The 19,464-nt window shown below is 33.3% G+C and overlaps 1 protein-coding gene across 1 annotated transcript; it reads left to right on the top strand.

The window, feature by feature from the left end:
* The first annotated feature begins 692 nt into the window (after positions 1-692).
* Positions 693-10,408, top strand: mdm2 (MDM2 proto-oncogene). Its single transcript, XM_022749700.1, has 13 exons — positions 693-812; positions 2,901-2,939; positions 4,283-4,350; positions 4,446-4,520; positions 4,674-4,807; positions 5,023-5,072; positions 5,695-5,753; positions 6,045-6,138; positions 6,233-6,426; positions 6,522-6,653; positions 6,939-7,010; positions 7,091-7,277; positions 7,436-10,408. Exons 3-13 carry the CDS (start codon positions 4,300-4,302, stop codon positions 7,900-7,902), a joined length of 1,515 nt encoding a protein of 504 aa, XP_022605421.1. The 5' UTR covers positions 693-812; positions 2,901-2,939; positions 4,283-4,299; the 3' UTR covers positions 7,903-10,408.
* Positions 10,409-19,464: the final 9,056 nt, after the last annotated feature.

A 19,464-nucleotide genomic window follows, 5' to 3' on the forward strand; every position in this document is an offset into this window, starting at 1 on the left:
ATATTCAATATGTCAGTACAAATAGAAAGCTCATAGTTTATGTTTTATATATATGTATATATTAATATTTTCATCATTGTGGAGCAGGTTGTTGACCATATAAATAAATTGGCAAATGATGGTGTCTTTTATTTATTTTCATTGATTTTGGTGACAACTCCAAATTCATGATTAAGGCATTATAATTCTTAAGTCAAAGAAGTGTTTGTGAAGTAACAATGTACTTGACTACATGAGTTACTTTTTTGATTATAATTGCTATAGTTTGTCCAATAGCTGGACAAAACAAGCATTGTGAACGATGAGTCAGTTAATTGAGAAAATAATCAGCAGATTAATTCATAATGAAAATAATGTTTAGTTTTAGTCCTATAAAAAAACTTTGAAATAAAACTTAAAACCTACAACAGCAGTAAAATCCTACTTGTGCATCAATCAGTGATAATCTAATATAATACATAGTGAAATAGTCTGCACTGAGTACTTTTACTTTTCATACTTCATGAACATTTTCTTGGTAAAATAATTATGCATTTATATTAAATATTTTTTTAAGTTTATTTACATATATTTTTCCGGTTAAAGTTTTTAAAACGGGGGAAAAAAGAAAATGTTCAAGTGTTTAACTAATGTTTAATTAACCTGGGTGCAGTGTCAGTGTTCGGCCAATAGAGGTGCTACACAAACTAGTCTAAACAACGAAACAGACAACACACCTACTCTTAGTAGCATAAACAGTAGTTCAACGGTCCGATAAACTGGAGGATAAACGCTGCAGTGGGACCTAATTTGATCACGTAATAACTGAAAAGGTGCGTAAATAATCGTTAAACTTAACAAAGCCTGGGTTTAATGCTATAACCTAATCAGATACGCAAGTTAGCAGGTGGTTAGCAGCGTGCTAGCAGGCCGCGGAGCCTCGGAGTTGCCTACCTGAGCAGACTTGGACCGAGAAGCAACGACGCGGCCGCCTTCTGCCTAGCTAGGCTTTTACTATATTCCTGTAAAACAAAATGGGCGCACGCATGTCATTAAATCTTGAAAAAACTTAGTTTTTTTTTTTTTTTACCAATGACTCAATTGTTGATGTTGGTACAGAGTTTATTTTATTTTTACATTAAGTTCTTTAATGTTGGGCTCTTCTCACGTGTGAAGTTTTGTAATCAAACCAACGGCTACATTAACTGTCGTTACGCTGCTGCTGTTTAACTTGAGGTGATTTTGAAATGATACGTTGTCGGGAATGTTGTGATTATCTAACGCTATGTTGGTGGATAGTGTGTCTTTAACGTTAGTAGATATTTTCAGTTAAGAAATATAGCCGCAACATCTATTCAGCAGACTGTGCAGTGTGCAAACGAAATGTTTAAACCCTATAATTTAAGTTTCACTGGTTATAAGTCTACCAGCTCTTTGAACTGAGGTTTCTGCTCATTAATCTCCACTTTATGCATGTTAACATGTAGTCAAATCCATCCTGGTAGTGCAAGAACTGAAACTGCCTGTCAGCTGTGTTTGTGAGACAGAGGCAGAGCGGGAACAAGTCCGGGCATATTTTCACTACGTGTGTGTTGTAATGGTAACTGTCCAACAGCTGACTCATGCTGTGTGTCAGCTGTTGGAACAAGTCATTGTTTCTACACAGTCACACATACTAGACATATTTACACTGAAGGGCCAAACAAGGCTGACCCGTGTGGGCTAAGTCTAGGCAAGTTGTGGATCCTTAAATACACGTAATGTTACTGAACTTTAGAAGATTTTTTTGATTAATTGATTATAATTTATTTTAGTAAAATGCCCATCAGAGTTTCTTAAGTCCTAATGTGAATTCATAAAACGTCTTGTTTTGTCCCTACAGCTGTCCAAAACTTAAAAATATACATTTTTCTATAAACCTTAAAAATTACTTAAATGATTACATTTTAATATAAATTTTAGTTTTTCATTGTCCAACCCAGTGTGGCATTTCAATTCTGAATTTGAATGATTCTTACACAGCACATAAAGTTACATTTATCTGAAGCATATGCAAAGATTCAACAGGTTAAATGAGCAGAAGAGGGCCAGGGTCTTCTGCTTTGTCACTGAGCTCTCTGCCTTTTGTAGTTAAAGTGGTGTTTTTAATCTCTCACTGAAAACAAGGAAGTAATATAGGCAGCCTCACGGTCTTTAGATGTGGAAGTATAATCCAGCAGAACACAGGAACTCAAAGGTAATTTTGTTTTCTGATAATCTGATCATACATTTGATTAGATTAGGGCTGCAAGTAAGGATTATTTTCTTGCTTAATCGATATTATTTTTTTCTATGAAATGCCCCTAAAAGACCTGTAATTTCTCAAAGCCTAAATAATGCGTTCACATTGCCTGTTTTATTTGACCAACATTTCAGAAACTCCAAATATTCAGTTTACTATCAGATCCGACAAAGACTAAATTGAATATAATTGGATGCCAAAATAAATTGTGTGGGGAAAATTATGTCAGGTTAAATTTTTATCCACTCTCCCTCTCATCACATTCCCTTTTAAGCCTGAAGACAGGCTTGCTGTAGCTTCAGGCCAGGCCAGCGTCACATAAGCCCTGGTTACCACTGGTTTGTGTGGTTATTGTCAGCCTGGTTAGTGTGGTAATCTATGGGATGAGTCATCCTGGACTAGTCTCGGCATGTCTACACAGGCTCTGTGATTAAATCAGCTGGTACAGTCAGTTTACACATGAACATGTAACATTGCTGCTGACTCAGCCCTGAGTCCCTGTAAGGCCCTGATAGGCTCCAGTTTGGCTAGGCTGGGACATTAGACTGGTCTAGTCCTGACATGTCAGAGCTGCTCTATAAGAGGCTACAACTCTGTTAGCTCAACTCTGACTGCACTTTATCTATTTTTACTTGCACAGGATGGACTGGTGCTGACACTTCTCTCTCTGTATATACTGGTAAGACGCTTATTTCTGTCTAATTAATAACTGAAACACAGTGCACATTATAAATAACTTTTGATTAGCAACTTATAAATGACTTATCTGTATGATGTGGTAAGATTTACAAAGGGCTGGATGATAATTAAATTTTTCTGTCTATTAAAGTTAGGGCCGCAACTATCATATTGTTTGACAGAATTCTGTAGTATAAATGAATTATTCCAAGAAAATGTAATTTAAAAAGAAAAGAGTCTAAGTTTAAGTTTGACAGTTTCCTGAGGTAACAGTTCATTTAACACCAGTTTGATCATTTATATGATTTCTGCTCCCATCTGTCAAATGGTGATCCAGTTTACTGATTAAAACATATTTTGATGATTATGATTCTAATTTCAGTCATATCACTCATCACTAACAACACTGTGCAGGCAATATTAACCTTTTTTTGATGATTCATTTATAAGTTATTGCACTGAGAGGACCAAATGATACATGAATGCTACACTAACAAGATGCAGATTACATAACTAAATACTGAACGCTGATGGTGATGTATTAACAGGTTATATATCAGGTTCAGTGCAGGTGTACAGTCTGCTGTCAGAATAAACTGACTGGTGCTCAGGTGTAAAGGTTTGTGTTGTTCTTGTGCTGGAGTCAATTAGACTGTGTTTAAGTGTTTATTGTTCTTTAGTCATTGGCCTGACCTGTCAACAGGTTGTCTTGTGAGATGCTTAACCTGACCCTACCATACCATTGTGTGTTATTGATTAAAAGACACATCAACTGCTACAAGTTAAATGTAGGTCAACTCTTTATGCATTAAATCAATATTTAGAGCTCATGAAGCTCATAGTTCTGGGTCAGCAGCTCCAGTTTTTGGATCAAATAGTGTGTGATAAATCAGGTGTATAAGATGTCATTTCACTTATCAATATCAATTAATAACAGTCTATAATCAATATTTCATACCTTCTGCTGCTCAGCTCATTTCCAGGTTGGAGCTATGGGTTGTGAAATGAATTAGCCTGGTTGAATTGATTTTAATGTTAATGTAGTAGCTCCCACTGAAAACTGGTATTTGTGGCTTCTCCTCCAACATCAGCTGATCACAGGTCTAAACTGAATCTTGATGTAATTTATACTTTATTTACTAAATGATAGAAGCTAAACTCTGAGATTCAATCACATTTGAATTTGACTTGATTCAGATTTGGTTAGAGGATTTGATACTGGATCTGGATTTGACAAAATGCTATTGAACCCGAACCCCACTGTTTTGTAGGGTTTCAGTCCTGCATTGATATTTAAAATAATCCATATAATGTTTAATGACGTGTCTGTGTATCTGTGTGCAGAAACAATCAGATTCACTATGTCAGCCGACACGGAACTCTGCCCTGACACCAGTGACGACAACAAACTGGTGAGAGCCGCTGACTTCTTTACTGGCTGTTTACCGTTCACTGACTGTTGACTGTGTGACCTGACATTTTGCTGTGTGTGTGTTTGTGTGTTTAGGTCAGACCAAAGGTAGAGTTCCACTCTTTACTGCAACTTGCAGGAGCCACAAAAGATGTTTTCACCATGAAGGAGGTACAGCATGTCTGTGTGATCAGCTGCAGTCTGAGTAGGAAAGACAGTGGGGTGGGGTTAACCTGGAGGCTGTATAGAAATGGAAAAATACAACTAAATAATGTTGCCTGTATATTATAATGCTTCATTCATTCTTTGATGGTCACCCTGTAGGTGATGTTCTACCTGGGTCAGTACATCATACAGAAGCAGCTGTACGACCAGAAGCAACAGCACATCGTCCACTGCTCCCAGGATGCACTGGGGCGGGTGCTGGGAGTCGACAGTTTCTCTGTTAAAGAGCCACGGTGAGAGAGAGAGAGAGAAAATTCACACAGAGGAAGAAGAAGATTGTTTGTTGCTTAGATTCACTGTTATTGTTTGTGTGGTTCTGTTATGAAGGAACAGGAAGGTGCTGTCACTAATATGACTCATCTATTTTGTTGCTAAAGATTTAAACAGAAAATAGTGTTGTAATGATTCATGTTTCCGGTGTGGTAACTAGATTATGTTTATGTTTCAGAGTTTTGTTTGCAATGATCACCAAGAACCTGGTGGCAGTGAAGAGCCAAGGTAGGACGACTCCTTTCTTTTCTTGTCTTTCTCCTCTCTCTCTCTGTCCTTACAGCTGACCTCTTATTAATTCTTTGTGCTGAACAATAAACAGAATAATGTTATTTTAACATTTAGTAGTTAAGAACACTTTTACATATTTGATTACTAAAACAGGAAACTGGAGTACAATAGGCTCTATCTCTTGCACCCATCAGAACAGGGAAAGAGCATTAGGCCTGTGAAAAGTTGTTGGTCACATTTGCATGGCTTCTGTTGTCTCAACTCCATCAGCAGGATGTTTTAGGTAAATGAAGTGACATTATTAACCCATCACAGTACTTGGAACAAAGGGATCATGTTTCCTGTTGCCTCTCCTGCTCTGGTTAAAAAAAAAAACATAGGCCCACCCAAGTGCATGCTGGTACTAAACCAGTCTACCTACATAAATAACCTCATGTGCCCATAGCATCACCCAAAAACAATATTAGTTAACCAAACTAACTATGCTAGATAACAAATAATATAAAGAATCTGATAAATATAAGGTGATAAATAATAATAGGAAATGACAAAACTAACCTGTCCTTTATTTCTTTTTCTTTCTTTCTTTCTTTCTTTCTTTCTTTCTTTCTTTCTTCAGAGTCGTCACCAAGCCTGAATGAAGCACACAGCACGAGTCAGGCAGACAGAGGGACAGAGGTAAGACACACACCGCCTTTTATCTCTGATGTTGCAATGCCCTGCCCTTAAAATGTTTTAGGAGTTTAGTACTTTGTTTATGTCTAGCGCACACTAAGACTTTAGAACATGTAGCACAGTTTTCTGCTGGGCTTATAATGGTGGAGAAAAACAAGGCAAATTAAAAATCACAGAAAGAAATGAATCTTTAAATGTTTATTGGGTTATAAACAATCTTTTAGAAAATCACTACACATTTTGGAGACTGAATTTGAGTTCCAAATCAAAGCGTGTGTTTTTGTTGTTTTGTAGGAGGCAGATTCAGAAAGTCGCTCTTCATCACCAGACAGGAGGAGGAGGCGAAGGAGGCGGAGGAGGAGGAGGAGCTGTAGGAGCAGTGACCCAGGTGAGTGTCTCCTCTGAGGCGACTGCACCTCATTGGTTATCATAAACAAACTTGTGATATTTTGACTTTAACTCCAACCGCCTGATTTCCTCAGGACCCTCCCACAGTGTAGAGGATGATGAAGATGAGGAAGAGTCAGAGGAGGAAGAGGAAGAAGAGGGTAAGAAGAGGAGGAGGTCTGACAGCTACTCTCTGACCTTTGATGACAGTCTGTCCTGGTGTGTAATTGGTGGATTGGGAAGTGGGTGTGACAGACACAGCAGCCAATCATCAGACTCACACAGCACAGTGAGTATTACACACACACTCTTGTTTTATTAATGTAGAGTTGTTGTATTAGTTGTATTAACACTGACCCTGTATATCTGTGTGTGTGTGTTCAGTCTGGTAGGTCAGAGGTCACGGTCCCAGCCTCAGACTCAGACAGTGACAACTTCAGCGTAGAATTTGAGGTTGAGTCCGTTGATTCTGATGATTACAATGAAGACGACGCCTCTCTGTCAGCTGATGACCAGGTAAACACCTCCACCCCTTCACCTCTGAATAGGTCTGGTCTTTTAATGAGATTTGAATAGACTTATCATCAGAGTATGTCCAAAGAGCTGCAGACTGGAGAAACAAGATTTGTTGATAATAATAAAAATATAGAATTATACAAGTCTTAGCTGTCATGTTACTGCTGTGGCAGAAATATCATTTATTTAGAATAATTAAATAAATGTATTAAATAGAAGTCATGTAAAGGTCTTGAAAAAGTCATGGAAATCCATCGACCTGTTGCCCTGTCTGTCTGTGTCCAGGTGTATGAGGTCACCATCTTTGAGGCAGAGGATGAGGACTCCTTTGATGAAGACACAGAGATCACTGAAGCTGTGAGTCTACACACAAACGCACACATCAAACAAACACACACTTGTAACGTCAGTCTAACAGTGTGTGTTTTCTCTCTCAGGACTACTGGCGGTGTGTGAAGTGTGACGAGTTGAACCCCCCTCTCCCCCGAAACTGTCTCCGCTGCTGGACCCTGCGCCATGACTGGCTGCCCGAGGAGTCCGACACCGTAACTGACTCCTCCCCTTCCAGTCCTAAAGCCCTGCCTACAAAGCCAACCAGCCAATTAGCAGCCAAAGAAGCTCCAGGTACTTTTCAGTCCTAGCCCCAGTGTTTGAGTCAGAACTGACTGGAAGGGAGGTTCAAATGGATCCATTAGTAGTTTTCTAAGGGTTAAGGGGACATTGTCTTTGTTGCTACTAATCACCAGCTATTGATGACTGATTGATTGGTGTGTCTCCTGAAGGTTCTGATGTTGAGGAGAATGAAGGAGTCGATGTTCCAGATGGGAAAAGAGCAAAAACTCCTCCTCTGCTGTCACAGTGTCTGACTGACTCCACCGCCTCTGCTCCCAGCTCCCAGGACCTCATCTCTTCCTCCCAGCCCTCCTCCTCCTCCTTCTCCTCCATCGACTCCCAGGAGCTTGTCTCGTCTTCCCCCGCTGCTTCATCTCCACAACCGCTTCCCCCTGTACCTCCTCTCGGGGTCCCCGAGTTGGAGCGCAGCACGTCAGCGGAGTGGCGGCTGCCGGACTCCTGCCTGGACCCATGTCTCATCTGTCAGTCCCGGCCGAAGAACGGCTGCATCGTCCACGGACGAACTGGACACCTGATGTCCTGCTACATCTGCGCCAGGAAGCTGAAGAAGAGGAACAAGCTGTGTCCGGTCTGCAGGCTGCCCATCCAGTCTGTCATCCTCACCTACCTCAGCTGAGACACCCAGTTCTGTCCTCACCCTCCATGTGTCCTCACCTACCTCAGCTGAGACACCCAGTCTATCACATTTAGGCCTTTTCCACTTCAGGAACTTAACGACTCGTGAGTTAAGGTGTAGCCATTGTCACAGGTTCTGCCCTCTGGGTTGGTTGGGTATTTTCAGAATCTTGTAATGTGCCCAGTAGTGTGTTATCTTTTCTATTAAATAGGTGCGATTTTTTTTTTTTACAGAAAATTATTCGTCAACTATATTTGATACTTTTCTTCATCATATATGATTGTAAACAACATGATTGGACTGTTGGTGTAACAAAACAAGACATCAGAATACATTTCCTGACATTTTATAGACCAAGCAAACACTGCCTCACTATATTTTGTCAGAAATGCCTGCGCTGCATTATTATTCTGTCATCCTACTGTGGGTGGGTTCTTCTGTTTATTTAGTTTCACCTTTTCAGTTATATCAAAATGAGTTCTTTCAAGTTCAGGTGATTGGTCGTTAAGTTCCTGTAGTGGAAAAAGAGCTACTTGCTAATCTTTTCATGCAACAGATACATACGACTAGGGTTTGCTAAACATGTTCATCACATTTTGGCCGTCAGGTTTATCTCCAGTAAAACTCAACTTCAGCTCCATTAACTTCAGAGTAACTACAGAATTACATTGAATAATTATCAAATAAAAGTTCAGTTTCACTTCTCTGCTTAGGCACAAGTCTGCACTTTCTACTTCTCTTCATCTGTCTCTTATTGTCTCTCTTTTCAGGAAGATGTTTAAAGGAGTCAGAACAAAAGTCTGGTTTTGTTCTATATTTTTCTTAGTGTCATCAAGTCCCATGAAAGACCAAAACAGCAACATTTTATTCTCTCTACTTCTAAAAAACAGCTGGGCTCTAACACTGACTAACTTATTTTCATTATTAATGAATCTGCCTATCTTCTCAGGTAATTGATCAATCCTTTTTTGATAATTAATGGTCGGAAAATTGTGAAAGAAAAATGTCCTTTATAATTTCCCAGAGCCCGGGGTGATGTGTTCATCTTGTCGTCTTATTTTGCCTGAATTGAGAAAATAATTGGCAGATTAATCAATAATGAAAATAATTGTTAGTTGTAATTTGAAAAGTAACTAGTGAATGTTTGGCATTTGGCACAAACTAGTGAAACAGTTAAATGAATACAAACCGGAGGAAATGGGCCACTTAGTGGGGACTATATTTAGTGCTGGAGTGAGTATTTCCAGCAGCAGGATGATGCGCTAACACAATAACAGAACATTCATTATTGTTTTTGGTCTTTCTATGGCATTTGTTGACAGAATATCACCAAACTAATCTTTGAAATGACCCTTAAACATCAGTACAATTTTATTATTTTTCAATCTGAAACAGAGACGATCTCTTTGTCTGTCCTCACCTGCCTCAGCTAAGCCCGCTGACACTTTAAAGGAACACTCCAAAAACATCCTGTTTCCTAGATCACCCACAGTTTCAATTTCATCCCTCTCAGATGCTTATCACAAAAAACTGGAAGCAAACTGTAAACCTAGCTCTGTTGAACAGTGAGCACCTGTAAATACACCCTCCAGAAACTTTTGAAGGGTGTATTCCTCTCATCTGAATTCAGGTAAAAAGCTAAATCTCCCAGTGTGTTGGATTGTTCCTTTAAGTGTCGTCTAGACATCTGGTAACGCTGTATTTGGTAATGTTACTTTTATGGGTCTGTAATTTCCTGGAAAGAATTCTGTCATGTCATAGGTTCAGTCACTTTCCAGTTATTATTGGCAGTTTTACTCTCCAAAAAGTAGGGGGAAAAAAAAGCTTAGCTGACCTTAAAGATTTTTGAGTTTACAGTAACATTCTGTTTTCTCTATAATCAGTACCAGATTACATAGCTCTTTCCAGGGGAGTTCTTGTAAATTATTTATGAATTATTAAGAAATTATGAACCCATGAAATAAAGCTTTATCCTTTATTTTAAAAGTCTCTAATTTCCTAATCCTTTCATTTAAAGTTTCCTGGAAAGAAATGTGAACTTTGGTAGTAATTATAGTAAAATTTGGAATTTCCCTGAAGAAAAAAGACTTTCTCTGATTAATTACTTTATTATTAGAAATTTAATTTGCAATTTACTTCATTTAATTTGTACATTTGCGCTGATGTTTAAACTAATTATCTCTACCAGCACCATTTGAACATTGTCTCTATTTTTCATATAATCAGTTCTTCCTCTTTCCAGGAAACTTCCTACAATGTTCTTGGAGAATAAGTAGGAAGTTATGGGCCCATAAAATAAAGTGTTACACAACATCCTTAATATTTATTTGTTTATTTAAGATGCTTATAAATTTATTTAAGCTGACACTTTTCTATGAGCTTTTTAAATGAGATGAATTTAGTGAAATCTATAATTTCTTGTGCAAAGTTTTCTGTGAACTGAATAAAGTTTAACTTGACTTATCATGAGCCAGTCATTTACTTGAACTGATAACACACATAATTTGCTCACCAATGCCCCCTGCTGGTCCTGGATGTAACTAAGTGCTGTTGTCCAGTTTTGAGGTAGTTAAACTTAAGTGCTTTGATTTCCTGCCATTTTATACTTTGACTCTTCTACCTTTCAGAGAGGAATACTTCACTCATTACTCCACTACATTTATCTGAATCTATTTATCAAAATTTCACATTACACATGTTGATTTCAGTTTCCTCAGAGGTTTTTAAATGTGTTAAGTCTTTAATTTACTGAAGTCTAAACTGTATATTTCTCTTTTTCTCAGGAATGTGCACACAGTACTTTCACTTGTAAAGGAGAGTTTTTGTAGTATAGTATTGATATACATGTATACAAGAAATCATGAGCCAATAATACAATTTATGTTTAATCTATTGTTTTTTTAAGTGTAGTTCTTCATTAAGAACACAGAGAGGCAGTATTGTCATACATTTATCTCTACATACTGTGCTATTAACTGGCTGATAAACAGCAAGAGTGCAGCAATGTCAGATTTAAAGTATTATTATTGTCAAGATTTACTAATATAGTAAAACCTAATGCTGATATATCAAATTTAAATACATAGGTAAGTGCAAATATCAGCTGTTTATGCAGATGCTCTGCATACTTTACAGTAGAGGTAGTAAAAGTAGAGATAGAAAAATACAAATACTCACTGGAAGAGTAGTTATTGGTTAAAAATCATATGAAATAAGATCTTTATAAAAAACTATCCTCAGATTCCCGGATCCCACCAGATTGTACCATCTGTTCAATGGAGAAAAACACAGTTCTATTCAGTTTCAGTTTGACTTTTTTTCCTCTAAAATTAACTCAACAGAGACAAGCCTTTACTTCCACAGCGGCTCTAGGTGATGCAAATTAAACACAAAGAAAGGATAATTGAAATTCAGAACAAACAAATATTCATTAATAATATATTTTCCTTATGGAGTAACTAACTACTATCCATGAATTTGAATCCGGTGCTGAATCGCTGTCCAGAGTTGAATGGGAGATGTGTGGGCAGACATCCTTGAATGATCCGTTTCTATGAATCATAAACAGGAGGATCCTCTCTGACTCTGTGGATACTCTGTGTCCTTGCCTCAGGCAACCTGAGGTGTATCAGTGTGTTTTTTATTAGTTAAACAGAGTTTTCTACTGTGGTACATCCAGTCAGGACGTCTTCTAATGCATGAATACATGAGGTGGAATCTGATTAGTTGGCTGAAGCTCTTTTGTCTCTCACTGTCACTGATCATCATGATGGCTGTCATTCAAAAAATAATTCTGGTGGCTGATGAAGTAGTTGAGAAGTCTGCTGGGACACAGATTAAAGTTTAAAACGGTTGCTTTTATGATTTGAAATAAATAAAAAGAAGGGCATAAACACTGTAATAAATACAGGGTATAGTAAGGCTTAAAAAGTCACAGATAGTAAGGCACAAAAAGTCATAAAAACATCATATTATAATAAGGGACAAAAGGCATAAAAAGTCACTAATATAGGAAGACATAAAAAGTCATAAAAATGTCATAGTATAGTAAGTATTATTAGTACTATGAAGTTTTTATGACTTTTTTATTTGCCTTACTATACTATGTCAATTTCATGTCTTTTTATGCCTTAATATACCATGACGTATTTTTGTCTTTTTATGCCATGCTATACTATGACATTTTTATGACTAGTATAGTAAGTAAAAAATAAGGCATAAAAACGTCATAGTATAGTAAGACATAAAAAGTCATAAGAAAGTCATAGTATGGTAAGTATTATTAGTACTATGAAGTTTTTATGACTTTTTTGCCTTACAATACTATGATGTTTTTATGCATTACTATACTATGACGTTTTTATGCATTATTATACTGTGACGTTTTTTTGACTTTTTTTGCCTTACTATACTATGACGCTTTTATGATGTTTTTATGCATTATTATACTGTGACATTTTTATGACGTTTTTATGCATTATTATACTGTGACTTTTTTATGACGTTTTTATGCCTTACTATACTATGACGCTTTTATGACGTTTTTATGCATTATTATACTGTGACATTTTTATGACGTTTTTATGCATTATTATACTGTGACTTTTTTATGACGTTTTTATGCCTTACTATACTATGACGTTTTTATGACTTTTTTTTTGCTTTAATATACTATGACGTTTTTATGACGTTTTCATGCATTATTATACTGTGACATTTTTATGATGTTTTTATGCATTATTATACTATGACGTTTTTATGACTTTTTTATGCCTTACTATACTATGACGCTTTTATGACGTTTTTATGCATTATTATACTGTGACATTTTTATGACGTTTTTATGCATTATTATACTGTGACTTTTTTATGACGTTTTTATGCCTTACTATACTATGACGCTTTTATGACGTTTTTATGCATTATTATACTGTGACATTTTTATGACGTTTTTATGCATTACTATACTATGACGTTTTTATGACGTTTTTATGCATTATTATACTGTGACATTTTTATTATGTTTTTATGCATTATTATACTGTGACGTTTTTATGACTTTTTTTTGCCTAACTATACTATGACGTTTTTATGACTTTTTTTTTGCCTTAATATACTATGACGTTTTTATGACGTTTTTATGCATTATTATACTGTGACATTTTTATGATGTTTTTATGCATTATTATACTGTGACGTTTTTATGACTTTTTTTTGCCTAACTATACTATGACATTTTTATGACTTTTTTTTTGCCTTAATATACTATGACGTTTTTATGACGTTTTTATGCATTATTATACTGTGACGTTTACTAGTAAGGCACAAAAAATTCACAAAAACTTCATAGTATAATAAGGCATAAAAAGGTCATAAAAACATCATACTTTAGTAAGGCATAAAAAGGTCATAAAAACATCATAGTATAGTAAGGTATAAAAACATCACAGTATAATAATGTATAAAAACGTCATTGGATAGTAAGGCATAAAGTGTCATAAAAATGTAATAGTATAGCAAGGCATAAAAAGTCACAAATGCGTCATAGTATAGTAAGACATTAAATACCCCATAAAAACGTTATAGTACAGTAAGGTGTTACATCCCCCTATAAGTTAATGTAGCTGTAGGTTGTGGATAAAGATGTAATCTGTTTTGCTCCTCAGGTGCTGCAGGCCTCACCCTTGGATCCTCCCTTCTTATTGGTGGAACTGCAGCTTATTAGTCACCTGGGCTAGATAAAGGACTGAGGAGCTGCTTTTCACCCTCTCTCTGCCATGCTGCCTGCCTGCCTGCCTGTGTGATTTGTGAATGCATGTTCTGTGCATTACTATTTATGTGGTAAATTTGTTTAAGTTTTAGACTAAGAAGAAGCCAAGAAGCCTGTACGGGAGAGCTGCCATTTTGTTTTAATCTAGTCTTTCTCCTGTTTTTTGAGATTGTCAGGGAGGTCAGTATTGTAGCCTTTGTTTAGTTAGAACAAAAAAAACAAACATGTATCTGAAACTAAGTAGGATTATTCTGTCTGTTATTTTGGCCTTGGCTCTCCTTGATATTACATTGTGTTTCAGATTGGCAATAAACCTTTGAGATTTTGAACCTTGTGTCTCCTCAAATTCATCATCTAATTTTATGTTACTCTCCTTTCCCCAAGACCAACTGTCTTGGGGTCATAGTACAGTAAGGCACAAAAGGCAAAAAAAAAGTCATAAAAATGTCATAGTATATAAGGCATAAAAACTTCATAATAAAGTAAGGCATAAAAACATCATAGTATAGTAAAGAAAAAAAAGTCATAAAAATGTCATTATAGTAAGGAAAAAAAAAAGTAACAAAACGTCAAAGTATATAGTAAGGCATAAAACATCATAGTATAGTAATGCAAAAATAAAGTCATAGTAAAGTAAGGAAAAAAAAAAAAAAGCCAAAAAAATGACATAGTATAATAAGCTATGTAACGCCAAAAAACGACATAGAATTAGTAAGGCAAAAAACATTGAAAAAATATCATAGAATAGTAAGGCATAAAATGCCAAAAAACGACATAGTATAGTAAGGCAAAAAAAAGTCAAAAAAGTACATAGGACAGTAAGGCATCAAACGACATAGTATAATAAGCTATGTAACGCCAAAAAACGACATAGAATTAGTAAGGCAAAAAACATTGAAAAAAACGTCATAGTATAATAAGGCAAAAAACATTGAAAAAATATCATAGTATAGTAAGGCATAAAATGCCAAAAAACAACATAGTATAGTAAGGCAAAAAAATTTGAAAAAAACGACATAGTATAATAAGGCAAAAAACATTGAAAAAAACGTCATAGTATAATAAGGCAAAAAACATTGAAAAAATGTCATAGTATAGTAAGGCATATAACGCCAAAAAACGACATAGTACAGAGGCAAAAAATTTTTTGAAAAAAACGACATAGTATAGTAAGGCATAAAATGCAAAAAAACGACATAGAATAGTAAGGCAAAAAACATTGAAAAAAACGTCATAGTATAATAAGGCAAAAAACATTGAAAAAATGTCATAGTATAGTAAGGCATATAACGCCAAAAAACGACATAGTACAGAGGCAAAAAATTTTTTGAAAAAAACGACATAGTATAGTAAGGCATAAAATGCAAAAAAACGACATAGAATAGTAAGGCAAAAAACATTGAAAAAAACGTCATAGTATAGTAATGGATAGTAAGGCATAAAACGACATAGTATAGTGAGGCAAAAAAATTTGAAAAAAAACATCATAGTATAATAAAGCAAAAAACATTGAAAAAAACGTCATAGTATAGTAATGGATAGTAAGGCATAAAACGACATAGTATAGTGAGGCAAAAAAATTTGAAAAAAAACATCATAGTATAATAAAGCAAAAAACATTGAAAAAAACGTCATAGTATAGTAATGGATAGTAAGGCATAAAACGACATAGTATAGTGAGGCAAAAAAATTTGAAAAAAAACATCATAGTATAATAAAGCAAAAAACATTGAAAAAAACGTCATAGTATAGTAATGGATAGTAAGGCATAAAACGACATAGTATAGTGAGGCAAAAAAATTTGAAAAAAAACATCATAGTATAATAAAGCAAAAAACATTGAAAAAAACGTCATAGTATAGTAATGGATAGTAAGGCATAAAACGACATAGTATAGTAAAGCAAAAAAAAGTCAAAAAAATACATAGGACAGTAAGGAATAAAACAACATAGTATAAAAAGCTATATAACGCCAAAAAACGACATAGTATAGTGAGGCAAAAAAATTTGAAAAAAAACATCATAGTATAATAAAGCAAAAAACATTGAAAAAATGTCATAGTATAGTAAGGCATAAAACGCCAAAAAACGACATAGTATAGTAAGGCAAAAAAAAAGGCAAAAAAGTACATAGGAAAGTAAGGCATAAAACAACAAAGTATAATAAGCTATATAACGCCAAAAAACGACATAGTATAATAAGGCAAAAAACACTGAAAAATGTCATAGTATAGTAAGGCATAAAACGCCAAAAAACGACATAGTATAGTAAGGCAAAAAAATTTGAAAAAAACGACATAGTATAATAAGGCAAAAAACATTGAAAAATGTCATAGTATAGTAAGGCATAAAACGCCAAAAAACGACATAGTATAGTAAGGCAAAAAAAATTTGAAAAAAACGACATAGTATAATAAGGCAAAAAACATTGAAAAAAATTCATAGTAAATTAAGGCAAAAAAGATTGAAAAAATGTCATAGTATAGTAAGGCATAAAACGCCAAAAAACAACATAGTATAGTAAGGCAAAAAACATTGAAAAAAACGTCATAGTATAATAAGGCAAAAAACATTGAAAAAATGTCATAGTATAGTAAGGCATAAAACACCAAAAAACAACATAGTATAGTAAGGCAAAAAAAAGTCAAAAAAGTACATAGGACAGTAAGGCATAAAACGACATAGTATAATAAGCTATATAACGCCAAAAAACGAAATAGAATAGTAAGGCAAAAAAAAATTGAAAAAAACGTCATAGTATAATAAGGCAAAAAACATTGAAAAAAACATAGAATTAGTAAGGCAAAAAACATTGAAAAAAACATAGAATTAGTAAGGCAAAAAACATTGAAAAAAACATAGAATTAGTAAGGCAAAAAACATTGAAAAAAACATAGAATTAGTAAGGCAAAAAACATTGAAAAAAACATAGAATTAGTAAGGCAAAAAACATTGAAAAAAACATAGAATTAGTAAGGCAAAAAACATTGAAAAAAACATAGAATTAGTAAGGCAAAAAACATTGAAAAAAACATAGAATTAGTAAGGCAAAAAACATTGAAAAAAACATAGAATTAGTAAGGCAAAAAACATTGAAAAAAACATAGAATTAGTAAGGCAAAAAACATTGAAAAAAACATAGAATTAGTAAGGCAAAAAACATTGAAAAAAACATAGAATTAGTAAGGCAAAAAACATTGAAAAAAACATAGAATTAGTAAGGCAAAAAACATTGAAAAAAACATAGAATTAGTAAGGCAAAAAACATTGAAAAAAACATAGAATTAGTAAGGCAAAAAACATTGAAAAAAACATAGAATTAGTAAGGCAAAAAACATTGAAAAAAACATAGAATTAGTAAGGCAAAAAACATTGAAAAAAACATAGAATTAGTAAGGCAAAAAACATTGAAAAAAACATAGAATTAGTAAGGCAAAAAACATTGAAAAAAACATAGAATTAGTAAGGCAAAAAACATTGAAAAAAACATAGAATTAGTAAGGCAAAAAACATTGAAAAAAACATAGAATTAGTAAGGCAAAAAACATTGAAAAAAACATAGAATTAGTAAGGCAAAAAACATTGAAAAAAACATAGAATTAGTAAGGCAAAAAACATTGAAAAAAACATAGAATTAGTAAGGCAAAAAACATTGAAAAAAACATAGAATTAGTAAGGCAAAAAACATTGAAAAAAACATAGAATTAGTAAGGCAAAAAACATTGAAAAAAACATAGAATTAGTAAGGCAAAAAACATTGAAAAAAACATAGAATTAGTAAGGCAAAAAACATTGAAAAAAACATAGAATTAGTAAGGCAAAAAACATTGAAAAAAACATAGAATTAGTAAGGCAAAAAACATTGAAAAAAACATAGAATTAGTAAGGCAAAAAACATTGAAAAAAACATAGAATTAGTAAGGCAAAAAACATTGAAAAAAACATAGAATTAGTAAGGCAAAAAACATTGAAAAAAACATAGAATTAGTAAGGCAAAAAACATTGAAAAAAACATAGAATTAGTAAGGCAAAAAACATTGAAAAAAACATAGAATTAGTAAGGCAAAAAACATTGAAAAAAACATAGAATTAGTAAGGCAAAAAACATTGAAAAAAACATAGAATTAGTAAGGCAAAAAACATTGAAAAAAACATAGAATTAGTAAGGCAAAAAACATTGAAAAAAACATAGAATTAGTAAGGCAAAAAACATTGAAAAAAACATAGAATTAGTAAGGCAAAAAACATTGAAAAAAACATAGAATTAGTAAGGCAAAAAACATTGAAAAAAACATAGAATTAGTAAGGCAAAAAACATTGAAAAAAACATAGAATTAGTAAGGCAAAAAACATTGAAAAAAACATAGAATTAGTAAGGCAAAAAACATTGAAAAAAACATAGAATTAGTAAGGCAAAAAACATTGAAAAAAACATAGAATTAGTAAGGCAAAAAACATTGAAAAAAACATAGAATTAGTAAGGCAAAAAACATTGAAAAAAACATAGAATTAGTAAGGCAAAAAACATTGAAAAAAACATAGAATTAGTAAGGCAAAAAACATTGAAAAAAACATAGAATTAGTAAGGCAAAAAACATTGAAAAAAACATAGAATTAGTAAGGCAAAAAACATTGAAAAAAACATAGAATTAGTAAGGCAAAAAACATTGAAAAAAACATAGAATTAGTAAGGCAAAAAACATTGAAAAAAACATAGAATTAGTAAGGCAAAAAACATTGAAAAAAACATAGAATTAGTAAGGCAAAAAACATTGAAAAAAACATAGAATTAGTAAGGCAAAAAACATTGAAAAAAACATAGAATTAGTAAGGCAAAAAACATTGAAAAAAACATAGAATTAGTAAGGCAAAAAACATTGAAAAAAACATAGAATTAGTAAGGCAAAAAACATTGAAAAAAACATAGAATTAGTAAGGCAAAAAACATTGAAAAAAACATAGAATTAGTAAGGCAAAAAACATTGAAAAAAACATAGAATTAGTAAGGCAAAAAACATTGAAAAAAACATAGAATTAGTAAGGCAAAAAACATTGAAAAAAACATAGAATTAGTAAGGCAAAAAACATTGAAAAAAACATAGAATTAGTAAGGCAAAAAACATTGAAAAAAACATAGAATTAGTAAGGCAAAAAACATTGAAAAAAACATAGAATTAGTAAGGCAAAAAACATTGAAAAAAACATAGAATTAGTAAGGCAAAAAACATTGAAAAAAACATAGAATTAGTAAGGCAAAAAACATTGAAAAAAACATAGAATTAGTAAGGCAAAAAACATTGAAAAAAACATAGAATTAGTAAGGCAAAAAACATTGAAAAAAACATAGAATTAGTAAGGCAAAAAACATTGAAAAAAACATAGAATTAGTAAGGCAAAAAACATTGAAAAAAACATAGAATTAGTAAGGCAAAAAACATTGAAAAAAACATAGAATTAGTAAGGCAAAAAACATTGAAAAAAACATAGAATTAGTAAGGCAAAAAACATTGAAAAAAACATAGAATTAGTAAGGCAAAAAACATTGAAAAAAACATAGAATTAGTAAGGCAAAAAACATTGAAAAAAACATAGAATTAGTAAGGCAAAAAACATTGAAAAAAACATAGAATTAGTAAGGCAAAAAACATTGAAAAAAACATAGAATTAGTAAGGCAAAAAACATTGAAAAAAACATAGAATTAGTAAGGCAAAAAACATTGAAAAAAACATAGAATTAGTAAGGCAAAAAACATTGAAAAAAACATAGAATTAGTAAGGCAAAAAACATTGAA

Source organism: Seriola dumerili, unplaced genomic scaffold (assembly GCF_002260705.1).
Source record: "Seriola dumerili isolate Sdu_G_001 unplaced genomic scaffold, Sdu_1.0 BDQW01000138.1, whole genome shotgun sequence".
Lineage (NCBI taxonomy): Eukaryota > Metazoa > Chordata > Actinopteri > Carangiformes > Carangidae > Seriola > Seriola dumerili.

Excerpts from the sequence above, each read along its gene's own strand:
- mdm2 (XM_022749700.1), top strand. The coding sequence starts at position 4,300 with ATGTCAGCCGACACGGAACTCTGCCCTGACACCAGTGACGACAACAAA. Across the intron at positions 6,654-6,938 it reads CTCTGTCAGCTGATGACCAG|GTGTATGAGGTCACCATCTT; the intron begins GTAAACACCTCC and ends GTCTGTGTCCAG. Across the intron at positions 7,278-7,435 it reads AGCAGCCAAAGAAGCTCCAG|GTTCTGATGTTGAGGAGAAT; the intron begins GTACTTTTCAGT and ends TGTCTCCTGAAG.